A 16,368-nucleotide genomic window follows, 5' to 3' on the forward strand; every position below is an offset into this window, starting at 1 on the left:
GTAATAAGAGTTCATGGTAAGGCCCCAGTACTCAATTAGCTTTTTTGATGGTTTGATAATGAATCACAAGTACTGATAGGTCTCTTTAATGCACGTCGTCAAAAACACTGTGTCACAAAATACGCGGGATGTCGTCATTCTTCTTTAGTTAGAATTTATTTTTAGTTCGTAATCAGCCATCGCGCAGTGTACTTATTTCACACCTTTCAAGTGTATAATTATTAGTTGCAAATCGGAACTATTAAACATTCTTAATAGTTATCATACTATCGTTTATAAGTGTAAGGAACACAGTACATCTTTATGTGGTCCTTCGAGCCGGATTGATATTGCAGTAAACAATAGTGGCGGGAAATAAAAATAGTCGTATTACACAGTGACAAAATTCTGTATGCTTACTACATTAACAAAATAATTTATATTTATTGCAGGTCGCAAAGAATCAGTTGATAGACGAGAAACGTTTCAGAATGGAGAGGAGACTTCAGAAGGCAGCGGAGAACAGGGATCAACATTTAAAGGTAATAAAATATAGACATAGCGAAACTCGTCAAAAACAAAATCAGAGTAATTTATTCTAGTTATGTCATCGTCAACATATTTATACGTTCCATTGCTGGACGTCACACATTTTCCGAGGGTTGTGAACTTTTTTCGACTTGCAGGTGTTATCACGATGTTTAAAGCCCATGGTTGAATTTCCCGCGGCTTATGCCGAATACAACCTTCCCAAAATGTGAAAAAAAAACAATAGTGAAACAAAAACTTTATACTAAAGGTTGTTTATATATTTTATACAGTTTCTGTGTACTTGGATGACAAAAATCCGTGGTAGTGACCCGTTTAGCTATTGCAGGTAGTCTCAGTCTAAGATGTTTGAAATAAATATTGTACATGTTAAATGTATTCCATGCGGGATGCACCTATGATTCAATGAAACTGCCGGTTGTATATACTGTGAAGATCTGGAGGCTGGTTTTTGTCTGGTAGGGTTGGCTCTTCTTCGGGTTTTTCTATGTGTTTCGAGCTTAGGCTGTTTTTGGACTATGAGTTTTTTGGCGCCAGTGCGCCTTTTATGGGTGAGCGAGCCTTCCTTTCCCACCAAAAGTTACCTCACCCTCGTCGTACTATTTATTCACGTTTCACGTATTCATTATGCTAATTTGTACATAACGTCTTAAAAACTATATAAGTGGTACATAACAACCTCAGTCAAGCGCCTGCAGGCGATTTGTGCCGGGGGGCCTACTTATACTACCCTGCCCCCCGCTTCAGGTATATAAGTAGTCGCCCTTGCTGCGCGCGAGTCGGATCAAGCAGGCATATTCTCTATTTTACTCATTATTTCAACTGAATACCTGTTTGATCCTTATTGGAATAAATCGAGACACATATACAAACTTTATTTAAGACTATTAGAACAAATTAGCGTAATACTTTGCACAACAAATAAACCTTGAACTATTTACTCAAATGTAACAACTTTATACAATGAACAAGTTTAATGCTACTCGTTGAGTGCAGCCGTACCGAACATATTCAAATGTATATTTAAAAGAGCAACTCCTAGAGTTTCTTACTCATTCTTCTCAGAGGACTCTGCCTTACGAATGAGCAGTAGAGTTTAATTAGCATGACGATTTCAAGGGTAAATTCCTTACCTGTGATATAAAGATGATTTGAATTTGTGCCCTATTTCATCCGGTCCACAGCCAGGAAACAAAAAAGTAACGAGAACGGAGACTCTCCGCCTCTCCCTAGATTTAGATACCGCACCACGCCCCTCACATTACCGGGTCACTTTGACTGAACGACAACAAGGCTGTCGGCGAGCAATTTTCGCGCTAAGACGGCTTTGATATTTGAATATAGTATTTATTTATTCATTACGAAACTTGACGTTAATATATAACATCGTTATACGTTACTATTTATAATGGTCTAAACGGGATAAAGAGACCCATTTCTTTCGTTTTCCGAAAAATGAAACGAAGATGAAAAAATTTATGTCTGAGACTCATTCAGTTATTATTTTTACTTCATTTATTTGTGCAGAGTAAAATATAATACAGATTTATCATATCAATATAATGAGACGCCATAACTTTGTGAGCTAGTAGACAAAGGTTCTGGAATTTTCAATTTGTATTGCCGATAAATATTACGTAGTGAATATACCTAATTATTAACTAGGTAATGATAAAATTGGACACGTAATTTTAAATACCTTGGTTACTGTATTTAAAAGTACGCACCTGTCCAAAATACAACATTTCAAGCGGTTTTAATATATTTTTAAAACAAGTTTTCAATATTATTCTAGTTAGTGAATTAATAAAAAATATAATATTAATCCATATAAATACCCAATGAACATTATTGGGATTCTATTAATAGAGTTATTGGTAACAGATTTGCTTAAGAATTTTCGCTGTGTTGCCACACTGACGACGTAACGCAATAGTACAAGAAAGTGATGGGTAAGCCTGCCACTTCACGCACACATTTGCGTGTGTGCAGATAGCGCTTTGCTGTATGTAGTAGTAGTAGGTAAATAACTTTCGATCGTTGTGTGGAGTGTTCAGGGTGTGCCACAGCTTAATTCATCCATTTCCTGCAAGCAATCCATCGCAGGCTTTTATTTCCAAGTTGAGATCAACTTGCAAACCCGTTTTCCCCATCGGTTATCGCTTTTTCGATATATGTATACATATAACCAACACACGGTCTCTTCAGCAAATGTACAGTGTTTTCATTTTCTTAATTTTCAGGACATAGTCCGCAAAGCGCACGATGAGGAAGAGAAACTCCGCGAGATCGCATTCATCAAACAACTTGAAGCTGAGAACAGAAGACATGAATTTTTGGACCAGTGCCGCTCACATACCACGCGGTTGAGGCTCATGAGACGAGATCGACTCAATAAGTTGGTAAGTTTTGTATTGAAAGATTTTTCACCTCACTAGCTCGGAAAGGCTTTCTTTTTCATTAGAAATCTGCGCTCAAAAGCGTTTTTTCCAGGGTGGAACGTTAGCCAAGTTTTGTGTAGTCAATGTTACACTGTGTATGAAGGCCGGTTAATAAGAAATTATGAACGAGATCTATTAGATTAGAGTCTATCAGCTTTTGGAGTCGAGGTTCGTTCGTTGAAATACATAATGTTTTTTATGACATTTGTGAGTAAATAGTGTGTTTGTAAGCAGGCTTATTTGATTATATTGTCCCAAAATAAAATGTTAGGGCCTTTTTCTTTTCATTACAACCATGGTTGTGCAATGAGAAGAGAAATGGTAAGTAGTTTCAATAAAAAATGTGCTTACGTGTGGACCATATTCATAACGAAAATGTTGCGTTCTAAGGCACCGAGTGTATAATCAGAAATATAGACGAAATGTTATTTACTTTGTTTGAAATCTATTCTGCTATATCATTACAGAGAGTAAAATTTTGCGTTCAGCAATTATACAATATTGAATTTTATATATTTTGAGTTACGAAACTTGTAATAGCAGTGCGGTATGATTAATGGGCAATTCATATATAGGAGATTACACGCTATTATGTGAGCTGATTACCTACGACTCAGGACAAAATCTGTTTAGTGTTTATAATGGAGTGGGCTGCACTTTTGTTGGCTCGTGAGGTCAGTATTCCGTGCTAAGTTGGGGACCCTTCTTGCGCGCCTACCCTCTCTTCTTGCGTAGTACACGCGATACAAATCTCACAATCGGTTTCATTATAAAATAAGTAAGTTCTATTTTGTTTGTTGTAAATATTGGACACCGTATTACATATATTTACCACTGTATATGTATATGTATCAATAGTTACTTTTGATACAAGTGCGGAAAGTTAGTCATTATTCACGAGTCTCGAGGCATCTTGGCCCGAGCCAGGGGCGAGGGTTAAGACTCGAGACAAGTGAAAATGACAAATCCGCATGTGTATCAAACAACGTTTTTTAATGCATTTGCGAAAAACCTACATTGAAAGTAAAATAAAACAGTATTTAAAAAAAACCTCATTTTATTCCTTTGTCAATAACAAAAACAAATCGTAAAAAAGTTAATGAAAAAGGCGGGAATGTAAACGATGAATAAAATTGGTACTTTTTTGGCCGACTTTTTTCAATATGGCAACTGTTGCCAGTATTCAGCCACATTAAAATTACTATTTTATATTACTTTATTTTCTACATAATTGCTACTAAGGAGCATTTACTTCATAGGTGTAAAAATGCGGTCTCTCCATAGATATAGTATAGTAATGACGAATGATTTACGTCACAAAGCACATAAATATGAAATAAATATACAATCTCTTTAGTTCTATGTTTAAGACTTAAAACAACAGTAAATTAAAAAAAAACTAGAAAAGTAAAAAGCACTAGTGCGAGAAATCCAACTTTCCGCACGATTTGTAGTGCGAAAAATACCACGTTTTGAGCAATTGTATTAAAAAATCATTATTTAAGTATTTTATAGATATAGCCGAACACAACACACTACATTATAGAAATATTTATGTAATTTATTTAAGTTTACACACCCGTCCGGTACTCACTCGGTTTTAGGGCCCACTGAGAATCAGCGTCACAGCCTTTCTGCCGGCGGTGACAATAGCCTACGCCACAGCCGCACCCATGACGTTCAGTCTAATTGTGCTGAATATTGAATGTGTTACTGCGCCCGTTTCTGTCGTGGCGTGGCAAGAAGCGACTCGTACATTCGACCGTCGTGCCGCAGGAGCAGAAGGCGGCGCGCGAGGCGGCCGTGGGGCTGCGGCGCCAGGCGCTGGAGGAGGCGCGGCGCCTGCACGTGCAGACGCTGCTGGAGCGCCGGCGCGAGCGCGACGCGCGCCGCCGCCAGCTGCAGGAGCTGCGCCGCCAGCAGCGGGGCGACGCCGCGCGCGAGAAGGTGAGCCTCGCCCTTCCGAGACTGCTTCTGCCTCGTTGCAGGAGCTGCAGTGGCCGTGGTTCGAATTCAGGCTCGCACCTCTGAGTTTCTTGGAATTTATGTGCAATATTCTATTTGAAATTTATCATGATGAAATCTGCGCGTTGAAGAAGATCCCCAATCCGCATTGGGCCAGCGTAGCAGACTATGGCCCGAACCCCGTGGCCGGCAGTGGGACGTATAAAAAGGTTGATGATGATGATGAACCAATCACAAAGGAATAAAACGTTTGAATAGATTTATTTTTGTTAGCAAAAATACGAAGATTCTTTTTTCGAAAGTCTGAATTTAAAAAATACTACAACTAAATTTTAAAAAACCCAGTGTACTACCAAAATTCAATTCAATTCAAGTAATAATACAGATTCAAACCTGTAATGAACCTATACACACGACGTACCTTATACGCATCGTAACCGCGCGTTTTGATAAAATATAGTTTTACTTTAATTTTGTTTGTTAATTTCAGTTAGTTTTTTGAAATGAAACAACTACATGAATGGCTAAGTATAAACTCTATTTTTTTGTGCGTCTTTCATTCACTGCGACGCTTATACGCGCAGATTACACGCATTCACGACGCGTATAGAATATTCCTTGTGCATAAGTTCTTACCCGAGGACCACGAGCCGTGACGTTCCTAGCGAATTCGCTTGACGCTACAAGCGTCAGCGTCGAGCGTTCAAAACAAATATATGATTTTATTTGTAGATTAGATTAGATTAATGTTTATTTGCCAAAATACAGTAAATATACAGGTCTTAAATTAAATTGGTACAATGTATTCAACCTGCAAGCAGGTGTGCAAATATATTGGAATTTATTGGTACAGGTAATTGAAGTTAATTAAAATGTCAAATATTTCTAAATTCAAAGTATTCCTTATTACTATAGAAGCAATGTGTCATAAGCCATCTTGTCAATTGTAGTTTAAAATTATGTCCGTGTAGTAATTTAATGTCACTTGGTAAATTATTCAAAATCTTAATGCACATGTTGTAGCAGTTATTTGTGTAAATTATTTTATGGCAACGAGGTTGATATAATTGATTCATAATTTTATGCCGTGTTTGTCTTTGAAATATTTCGCCACATATTTTAAAATGTTTAAGATTAGTCTTAACAAACACACGAAAAAGACATTGACCTACCAATAAATGGACGTCGGGTTCGCGCTAAAAAGTGTCCGCACCTATAGGGCGTTAAAATCGCATACAGAGCGTCAATCGCAGAACAGTCTTCATTTGTTCAACTGACAGCGCGGTTGTCAATCATGAAGTACCAAAAATAATAACTTGTAAAAATTACTGCAGTAAAGTGTGTTTTGTACCATATTTTGTTACATATTCATTGTTTTTCTCGTTTTATTTGCCCGAAATAACATTAGCTCGAATTTTCATAACGTCAAATATTTTTTTAAGAAGATTACAAAACAAAAGCTAACAGTTTTGGCTTTGTGAAAAGCATCAAAATTACTCGAAAGCGTAACGGTTTTATTACAAATCAGTTTTCAGAATTACGGATATTTGAATTTACATTTAGTTGGAATATCGGTACATTTCTTATAATACACGCTTATTTTTACATTTATAGTAATATTTGTATGTATGTATCTGCCCAACTCTTTATTATAATGCTTGAGTGAATTTGTACAAAATTCGACATAATAATATGTATAAAAATTAATTAATATTTACGAGAAAGGCTACTCCATTACTCTTATGTTCAAGTATTTTTCAGTCGAAGCTAAATATGGTGTATTTTGTTAAGTTTCCATTAGAAGCTGAATATGGTGTTTTTGAGCCCTTAAATTGTTGCAAGCAAAATTAGACAGTACTGCAATGACGTTACAATTTAAATTAAATGTTTTAAGTTTTTTATAGTTCGTTACATGTCACCACGTTTGTATAGGTTAACATCGGACATTTTTTTCGTTGATTTTTGTATTAAACCCGATGTCCATTTATTGGTAGGTCAATGGTAAAAGACCACAAAGTAGCGCTGCAACTTGCAGCGAAATTCGCTACGAGCGAATTTGCACGACCGTTACGCGCGTTTTTTCAGGCGCGCAGAACAATTGTATGAGAAAGTTCCGTAGTGTGCACAAAACGGTCGCTCCACGTGCCCCGACAGGAGCGGTCGCACCGCACGAAATATGAATACAAAAGAGTTACAAGATCGGCCTGTGTTATGGATGAGTTCACATCCACAACATAAGATCAGGAATGTCGTAAAACAGTTGTGGGAAGAAATTAAAATTCTTCTATAGAATATAGAATCACCACATTTTCCCCACATCGCGCCAATCACCACAAAATCTTTAATCGAGTTGAAATTCGTTGAACGACACTCGGTGTGTTATTGTCGTTTATATAAATAAACGGAATTCGATCCGCCGCCGACCCGCAACCTCTCTGTGTATTCCACGCTTTAATGTTTCAATTGGCAAAAATATGTTTTTTTTTTAATTCAGCACCGAGTGCACTAAACAATAGGATATTGGTTCAAAACTAAAAACTGCTCCTTTGTGATATGGCTTTTGAAATTATAATTGACAGATTAAAGTACATGAGTAGAAAAATATAATTGAAGGTACATTGATTATCACAAAATAATAATCAAGAGACTAAACTAAGTGTAACATAAGTTCCCACAGAAAAAAAAACCGTCCAAAAATCCAATCCAAAGATCCGCAATGAACACAGAAAAATTGAGATCTGCTGGCTAATTGGGTAACCACGTTGAAGTGAACTATGTATCAATAATAATAACAAACTGGTGGAGTATTTAAAAAAAATGTAATAACTTGTTAAAAATGATACGTCACACTTTTGTTATTAATAAACTATAAATACTTGGGCAAACATAAACGCAATAAATCGGTCAATAACTCATTTTCATCAGTACTGGATACATTATTATGATACATTGATAACCTTTGATGCAGCTTATAAATATCAGCATACAAATAAAACACTCAAATTCCCCTTAAAAAATGTAAATAAAGGACAAATCAGTATAAAAGGAAAAAAAATGACGCCCAACGTGGGGCTCGAACCCACGACCCTGAGATTAAGAGTCTCATGCTCTACCGACTGAGCTAGCCGGGCTGTGAAAGACCGACCCGAAATTAACAATCATATTGAAATCACAACTGCACATGCAGTCAACAGCACATCAAGTTATATTTTGTGTAGCTGCTGACAGAACATAACAATAATGTATTTCTTTAATAGTGTACAAACACGTTTTAATCTATGTACAGAACAATAACAACAATACGTACACACTCATAACCCGCGCTAGGGAAACCACACACACACATACATAGATAATAATTTAAAAGTTAGTAGATAATAATAATGTGCCTAACAACCACACCAATTACCCGATCACAAACTACGAGAATTGACTCTACTATGAGTACCAGAGCAACAAAATTCCCTTCCGGGTTCAACCCGTAACTCCAGAACTGATTTTGAAAAGTTCATTTCAGGATTTGGGTCCCACCGGGAATCGAACCCTCCTCCTCTTCTCCTCATTCTGCACCCACAGTGTAAATCGTGGACTAAGGTCATCATAAATAAACTCATTCTGTTTAGTATAACAATGTTCACAATGGAAGATTATTCTATTTTCATTCGATTTTACATAACTACACTAATGCCGCTGATATCAATAGAATCTTTGTCCTGCAGAAACGTGCAGTTAGGGCAATTTACAATCTGGGCCCCAAAGTATCTTTGAGAGATAAGTTTAAGGAAATTAACATTCTTACACTAGCCTCACAGTACATTTATGAAAATGTAATTTATGTTAAAAGGAATAGTAATTTATTTATGAAAAATAGTGACAGACATAACATTAATACGAGGAATAGAAATAAACTAGCTTTTCTTGATAGTCGTCTTCACAAAGTCAAAAAATCATTTAAGGGGCAATGTATACGCTTCTATAACAAGATTCCGGTTGATATACAAAATTTGCCTTTCACGAGGTTTAAAACTATAGTGAAACAAAAACTTTATACTAAAGGTTATTATACAACTTCTGCGTACTTGGATGACAAAAATCCGTGGTAGTAACCCGTTTAGCTCATGGAGGTAGTCTCGATCTCTGATGTTTCAAATAAAAATAAAAAAATATTGTAAATGCTATTTACAAAGAGCAACCCCTAGAGTTTCTTGCTCATTCTTCTCAGGGGAATCTGCCTTACGAATGAGCGGTAGAGTTTAACCATTGTGACGATTTCAAGTGTAATAATGCTTACCTATGAAATAAAGATTATTTTGAGTTTGAGTTTGAGTTTGACACCTCTAGAAACTTCAAATTTCAAACCTCAGCGTACCCATGTTATGAGAAATGAACTATAGTGTGTTGTCTGGCACATTATTCTTGATAACTTAACACTTGAAATATAGGTGTTAACTATATAACTATCTCTTGTTAAATGGATCGTCTTACATAGGTACCTCTTTCTGTAACTTTATCGAAAGTGCAGTACCACAGCTACAACCTTATGCCGCAGGCGGAAGGCGTAAAATCCCGCCTATCAGCGCTGGCAGCCGCTGCCGAACTGGAAGCGGACGCTCTACGATCCCGTATCAGAGACAAGCAAGACGCCAGTCAACAACGCCTGGACAAGCATCTGCAGGCCATTAGGGAGAAAGCTACGGGACCTAGGCAGAACGTAAGTCAATAATACTAGATAACCAAGGGATTATGAAGCGTATAACTAACTATAAACGTTTGTTGCCTGCAAATAAATAAAATCATAAGTTTTTAACATTCTAGACAACATCGGAGAGTCAAGATCAGAAAGACGAAGAACAGAACGAGGCCGAACGGCTCGAGCAGGAGCGGAAAGAAAGAGAAAAACAAAAGGCGATCAAGAAGAAAGCCAGGAAAGTCAAGCAGAAGTTAATGGCTATGTAAGTTCGACATTAAAAAAATATCAGTTGAATTTATTAATTTATTTTAGATTGGGAACTAAAAGCTATTGTTACAAGTTGTAATTATAAGGATGTTGTGAAACATGTTGTTATTCCGCCAAAATCAGTACGCCCCACACCAGCCAAGAGTTCCTTGAATGTGTGCGTACAAACCTGTCACATACAAATTGCGCTGCTACGTTTGTGTGGAATTAACATACCTGTATTATTTATACTATGTTAATACTTACTTACTTTCCAGGAGCTGCGAACCAACAGGCGATTCGGCAGTCCCCGATTCAATTCAACACACATATAAAATGCACAAAGCATTACATCAACTTACAAGCATTTTAATGCCCCTCCTGGAAGAAAGCGGTAAACCAAACCACGTTGCAGATGAAAACGACAAAAACAAAAAGAAAAACAAGTCTAATAACAATAAATTAGTCAATGGCAATGATACCAGTAAAATAAAAAATAAAGACACGGAAAACGACAACAAAGCCGTTATAAATAACGACACCGTTTTAAATAACGGAAATGCCGTTACTGTTATGTATAACGTTGAGAATTTTAACAACAATAACCACACTGACGTTATTATGGCTGATGAAGTGAAGACCGAGAACGGCAAGAAGAAAAATAAAAAACACAAAAATCATAACGAGAAAGACAAGCCGAAGTTAAGCAAGAGCAGTTCTGTTTGTAGTTCACTGAGTGATATGAGCAAAGCGAGCAACAAAGGCGAGAAAAAACCCCAAATGAATATAGACGCGATGTTTCTAGAGCGTCTATTGAATGAATTGCATAGGATTGTTGAGAAAATCGACTTGGTGAGTCAACTTAAATATTCCCAGGTTAGTTGAAACTAACATCATTGTTCGGTGTTGTATGTATGCATGATAATAATGTCATACTAATATTTTTTTTATAATATTAAGTAACGGGACGAATAAGGCGAGCACCTGGCGGTGAGCGACACGTTTGTCACGCCATTACTGTCACGGTCACGGTACCTCCACTGTGTTCGTCACCCTGAGACAAGTTTACTAAGTCCCATGTGCCTGTAATTTCACCAGCACCCTTACCCTTCAAAACCGAAACGTAGTATTGCTGACATTACTGCTTCGCGGCAGAAATAGGTAAGGTGGCAGTACTACCTTGAACGAACTCTTAACCACAAATAACAGTTATTAAGGCTTTAATAAATTAATGCGAAAAAATGAATATTAGTAAAATATAAGTAATAAATGAATGTGATTAAATGATCATAATGTCGGTGTTTTGTAGAAAGGGCGAAAGCACCATTTGCAAAAAAAATCAGGGGAGCATGTTTTACACGATATTTCAACTTTTCCGTTGTCGCAGCACGATGTCAGAGCAAAAACAAATGACGCGAAAACAAATGATTAAGAAATTGAAAAATAGAACTGTAACTACCTTTAAAATAAAGTAGAATTTGGAATTCCAATTCAAACGCCAGATATTTGAGTTCAAAGTGACCAGTATTAATGTATACGTCCTGTTTTAAATTCAATATTGAATTTTAAAACAGGACGTAAATAATTTAAAACAATCGTGAAAACCGCTTTAGAAAGCGCTTTCGCCCTTTCTACTAAACACCGACTACTGTAAATAATTGAAGGAATGAATATAAATAACCATCAAAAAAATTGCATATGAGATTTTCTTGCAGTCGCGCGAGCAGCAGGCGTCTGTGGTAGCGCAGAAGCGGGTATGGCTTAAGACTATCAACTATCTGATTGCCGTGCCTGCTGAGCGGGACGACTTGGCTTCACAGTTCTCCGCCAAGTTAGTTTATTAATAATAATAATGCAACAATATTTTTTTTAATGTTATTTTTCATTTCATGGTATTCCTATAATTTTAGATGCTATGTTATTTAGATTTATTGATATATGATATTATTCAGATGATTTAGATTGGTTCGCATGATTGACCCTCCCGATCGGTGTCATAAAAATACAGAATATTTTTTTCTAAGTTCATCGCTTCGAGTTCCAGTTCAGACTTACTTTTAAAAATAGAATAGTCGCCGATAATTAAAATTTTCTATTGTCAATAATAGCAATCTTGATCCTTTTTTCGGTGAGATTCTAGAAACGCCAGATACTTTTAATGGCAGATTCTTCAAACGTCATATGTACAGTCAAACAAACAAAAACGTGAAACATTTCCGTAAGTTCAATTGACTGTTACATTCGTACCTCATAAAAATATAGCTGATTTGCAGTTTGCGTAGACCTTTTAAAAGCCGTTCACCTTTTTTCTCTTAGTAAAATTGTACCATGACGTGCCATCATTTGTCATGTTATTTAAGCCGCCAAAAAAAGCAGAGTAACTGAGTGAGATGATGATGTGGGCAGATATTACAAAATAACGTATTTATGTGTAATTGATAATAAAATTATTTTGGAAAACATAATATTTTTTCGCTTCGAAGCTCATAGTAGGCCTTTAGTGCATTAAGCTCATTATACGCGAAACAATTTCGGTTTTGTTTTTATAAATAAAAATAAGTGCGCATCTAACTTCCATCTCAGCTGATGGTAAGTGACGATAAGGTCGACGATGGATACCTAATTAATGCCTATTCACTCTCGCCTTAAAAAGGCCCAGGTTTATAGCCTACCCTACCCCGAAACCCCAGCCTACGTCTAGTCCCCCGATGGTGGAAAGGGGAAAGCGGTGTTTTTGCATTAGCATACCTAACTGTTCACCATACAAGTGCTCATGTTCATCAACCAGTTTGGTGGAACCTTAGGCCGCCAGGAGTGACCAGGAACACGTGTAAAACAGCCTCAGCTAACCCAAACCTTCGTTTCAGGTGCCTCACAACAGGCGTGATGATTATATCGCGTCTGATCTCCCAGTGCGTGGAAACCGCCACCTACCTCCTCACCACGAACCTCGCCGTGCACCTCATCAAGCTTCTCAGTGACCAGATGGTGAGTACCCCTTGTACGGTGGGCCCTACCTGTGGCTGTAACATGACAGTATATCATATGCAATGCATGATAAACCTCCCCGTGACATATTTATTTAGTTGATAAAGCTGTGTTGCCATTATTTTTTTATTGCGATTATTGTATTGGGAAGATACGGCACTAGAGTCACTTGTTCTTTTGTTTCTTTGGTAATGAACTATTGTTGTATATTTGGAGGGACAAGGATAACGGTATGAAATTATATATATATATATATATATATATATATATATATATATATTGCTCCGTAAATGCTTCTCTAGAGCTTACTCGGTCGTCGTATGCACACATCTGTGGCCGTAGCATGGCAGAATATGTGTGATAAACCTCCCCGCGATAATATTTAATTCAGTTGATAAATCTTAGGGTCGTATTCTAGAACTCTACTTAATGCTCAAGTCAGAATTTGAATATGGTTTAAAGCACTTGAAATCATACTCAAGTCCCTGACATTAGGGTCGTATTTCCAGTGCTTGAAATTATACTCTGATCCTGACTTGAGCAATGAGTAGAGTTCTGGAATATGACCCTAAGTTCGCTTATTAGCAATCTTTGTCGTTTAATCATCGCCGCGAAAATTATACAAAAAAAATTTAAAATATCACTCGAATTTGACAGCTAAATAGTGGATATAATAGCTTTATCGAGGCGGAGTACTACGGTGGCTGAAGTGTATTGGGATCAAGGTTGCTTTTTAAAATTTTTGTTTACTGTATAAATGAAAAGAGAAATATCTATGTAAGTTTGTTAAAATAATAATGTTTTTTTCTAAATTACGGAATTAACCAAGAAAGAACCATTGAAAAAAATGTAAAAACTAGTTTTTTAGTAATAGGCAAAAACGTGCTTGATCTCTAGACACTTTTGATGTGTGTGTGTATGTGTGTGATCAGGTTTCTTACCGTGGTAAGAAACCTGATATTAGTGAATAACCACGAAAGTCTTAAAATCTGTAAACTAAGATGATGAAATTTTCTTCATGAAGTTTGCAACTCATCCGAACGAAATTTGTTCTACAAATTTCGTTAATTGTTCTTCGCTGTGGATATCAGATCGACCGGTGTTCGATTTTATATGTCCGAAACGATAGATAGGCCTTATTTTAAATAACGAGATTATGTATTTATCATATCTTCGTTGTATAATCACATCAGACTCTGTTTTTCGGATGAGTCGTTTTGCACCCTTAACTAAGAAGACTTAAGGTCGTAAATTTGTATTCCCTTATATATAAATACGATTGCGTTCGCAAGCACGGAAGTTAATTTTGAGATACGTAGAAGACACTGAAAAAAACCTCCTTTTGAAGTCAGCTATAGTCGGGTAAAATAAATCCAAAAGTTATTTGTTTTCCTACTAAAGTTCTTGAACCCTCTACTATTTATTGATGAATAAACAAAAACTCATACAATCGAAACTATTGTCTCAAATAATTTCCGTAAAAACAAATAAAATCCATACTTTATTGCTATACTTCTGACGTCTATGATGAAATTGAGCAACGGGAAGGGGTTAGCAACATTTTCCGGATAGTTTATTTTGATGTCCCCAATCAGATGTTGTTAACCTTTTTGCTAGTTTGTTCAATCTCGTTACGTCAATTTTATTACTTTGCTGTTTTTAGTTCACGGGGTGAAAGTCTTTGTGTGCATCTGAAAAAAACGGTATTTTTGCTTTGTTATAAAATACATACAATACGTCCGGTTCTGAGCTTGCAACTCTTAGTCACTTGTACGAAGGTTCTTCAGGTCTTTCTGGACTTCATCGTTATAATTACAACAACATAATAATATCAATTTCAGGTGGTTACATTTCTGTAGCGTGTCGTTTCCAGAAAGCTGTGCTACTTAAATCGGCACGTATCGATGGCCGGTTCTTGAACGTGAGTCCCTAACCTCGACCGGCTGTGTTTCGTCTTAAAGTGCCTCTCCACTACTGCCGGTTGGCCGTCAATATGGCAAATTTTTCCCTGTCCATGGCCGACGAACAAGTTGACGACAAAAAAACGAAACAGTTGTTCCTCGCTTGTGACTCCGGTCCGTCCCTTATGCTTCGTAACCAAGAATTGTTACGTCTTCCAGCGCATATCTTGCCTTCAACCTTGTGTTTTTTTTGTGTAACTGCCTCCGTGGTCGAACAGTTGCCATGCCAGACTGCCACGCAGAAGTTCCGGGTTCGATTCCCGGGCCGAGAGTAATATTTGTACGGCCTACATTTATTTCTCCCGTGAGTTTGGGTTTAATTTGTGGTTGTCTATGTATGTGTCCATGGCACCCGCGACACAGGGTTTCCCTAGTGCGGATTTATGTTCAATGTGTGCGTTATTATCATTTGTTGGATCCCGGCTGAATCCGTCTCAAAGCGGACTAGTCTTGAAGTGAAACTCGTAATCTTTCGTTTATTGAAGCTTCTTATTCTTAAGTGCACTGTATACACTTCTATTCTTGAACGAACACTTTATCCTAATAATCGTGACCGATGTCTATCTGACGTAGTTCCATAATCTAACAAGTCACAAATATGAATGAATTCGGATCAAAACATTATTACAAAATTCACTTATATACATATATACCGATACGGTGTTTTCCACACCGTACCGGTCCCATTAATGCGCCGCAGACGCCACGCGGTCAATCAGAGCCCCTGAATTGTTTACGTAATTCTACTCATATTTGCTCTGACCGGCCAGGCGCATACGGCCGTCCGCTACCGCAACAGTGTTAATACGCAGGAGTACTGTCTTGTTCTTGTCTTTCTGTATCCAGCTGATACGAAGCATGTGGCGGTAGCACTACATATCGAATGCGTCAAGTTTCGTTTTTGATGGATCATGACTCGTTGCCTTACATAACGATAGGCTGGATGTAACAGTGGAGGATGTGGATTCTAAGTTGCATCCAAAGTTTTAGGCAGCCGGGTGTGCTGTGCTAAAAATTCAACATTTGTCTGTTAGGTAATTATAGATTAAAAGGCAAAGATTATATAGTTAGATAATAAAGGCAAGATTCTAAAAAAAATTACAATAATTTATGATTTCAAGGTACTGTCAAAACTTGTATCGAATTTATTTAATTAGTATCTAATGTAACCTAACCTAAAATTCAGAGCTTGACGGTTTGAATCCCTATGAGTGCATTTATTTATAGCTTTAATTTCTAAGTTATTTACATGATTTATTATTATTATTTACAATTTTTGTGCCATTTGTTCGCCACCCATTATTGGAGCGAGCCGCTCGTCAATGCAACCTGCAAGCCTTTCTTCTTCTTCATCTTCTCGGAAAGGGTACGTCGCCTCTTTGTAATTTTGAGAGGGGTCCTAGATAGGTGACTAGAAGAAACCCTGTTTTAGAAGTAACCCGTGGAACGTAAAATGGGTTGATAATAATTAATAATGATGATGAAATGTTGATGATGAAATTTGACCTGCCAGGGGATATAATAAATATCTTTAGGTTTTGGTATGACA

The 16,368-nt window shown here is 37.0% G+C and overlaps 1 protein-coding gene and 1 non-coding gene across 2 annotated transcripts in view; one reads left to right on the top strand and one right to left on the bottom strand.

Annotated features, from left to right (window-relative positions):
* Nucleotides 1–16,368, top strand: part of LOC113238594 (S phase cyclin A-associated protein in the endoplasmic reticulum) — a 107,429-nt gene that overhangs the window by 14,120 nt on the left and 76,941 nt on the right. The window contains exons 6-14 of the mRNA XM_026475422.1: nucleotides 259–334; nucleotides 432–521; nucleotides 2,772–2,930; nucleotides 4,746–4,916; nucleotides 9,484–9,645; nucleotides 9,750–9,886; nucleotides 10,149–10,746; nucleotides 11,586–11,701; nucleotides 12,738–12,858. Of these exons, the coding sequence (XP_026331207.1) occupies nucleotides 259–334; nucleotides 432–521; nucleotides 2,772–2,930; nucleotides 4,746–4,916; nucleotides 9,484–9,645; nucleotides 9,750–9,886; nucleotides 10,149–10,746; nucleotides 11,586–11,701; nucleotides 12,738–12,858 (1,630 nt within the window). The remainder of the gene's footprint in view (nucleotides 1–258; nucleotides 335–431; nucleotides 522–2,771; nucleotides 2,931–4,745; nucleotides 4,917–9,483; nucleotides 9,646–9,749; nucleotides 9,887–10,148; nucleotides 10,747–11,585; nucleotides 11,702–12,737; nucleotides 12,859–16,368) is intronic.
* Trnak-cuu lies at nucleotides 7,993–8,065 on the bottom strand. Its single transcript has one exon. It is a non-coding gene; the product is annotated as a tRNA-Lys (tRNA).

This window comes from Hyposmocoma kahamanoa, unplaced genomic scaffold, assembly GCF_003589595.1.
Source record: "Hyposmocoma kahamanoa isolate Upper Pololo Valley unplaced genomic scaffold, ASM358959v1 97, whole genome shotgun sequence".
Lineage (NCBI taxonomy): Eukaryota > Metazoa > Arthropoda > Insecta > Lepidoptera > Cosmopterigidae > Hyposmocoma > Hyposmocoma kahamanoa.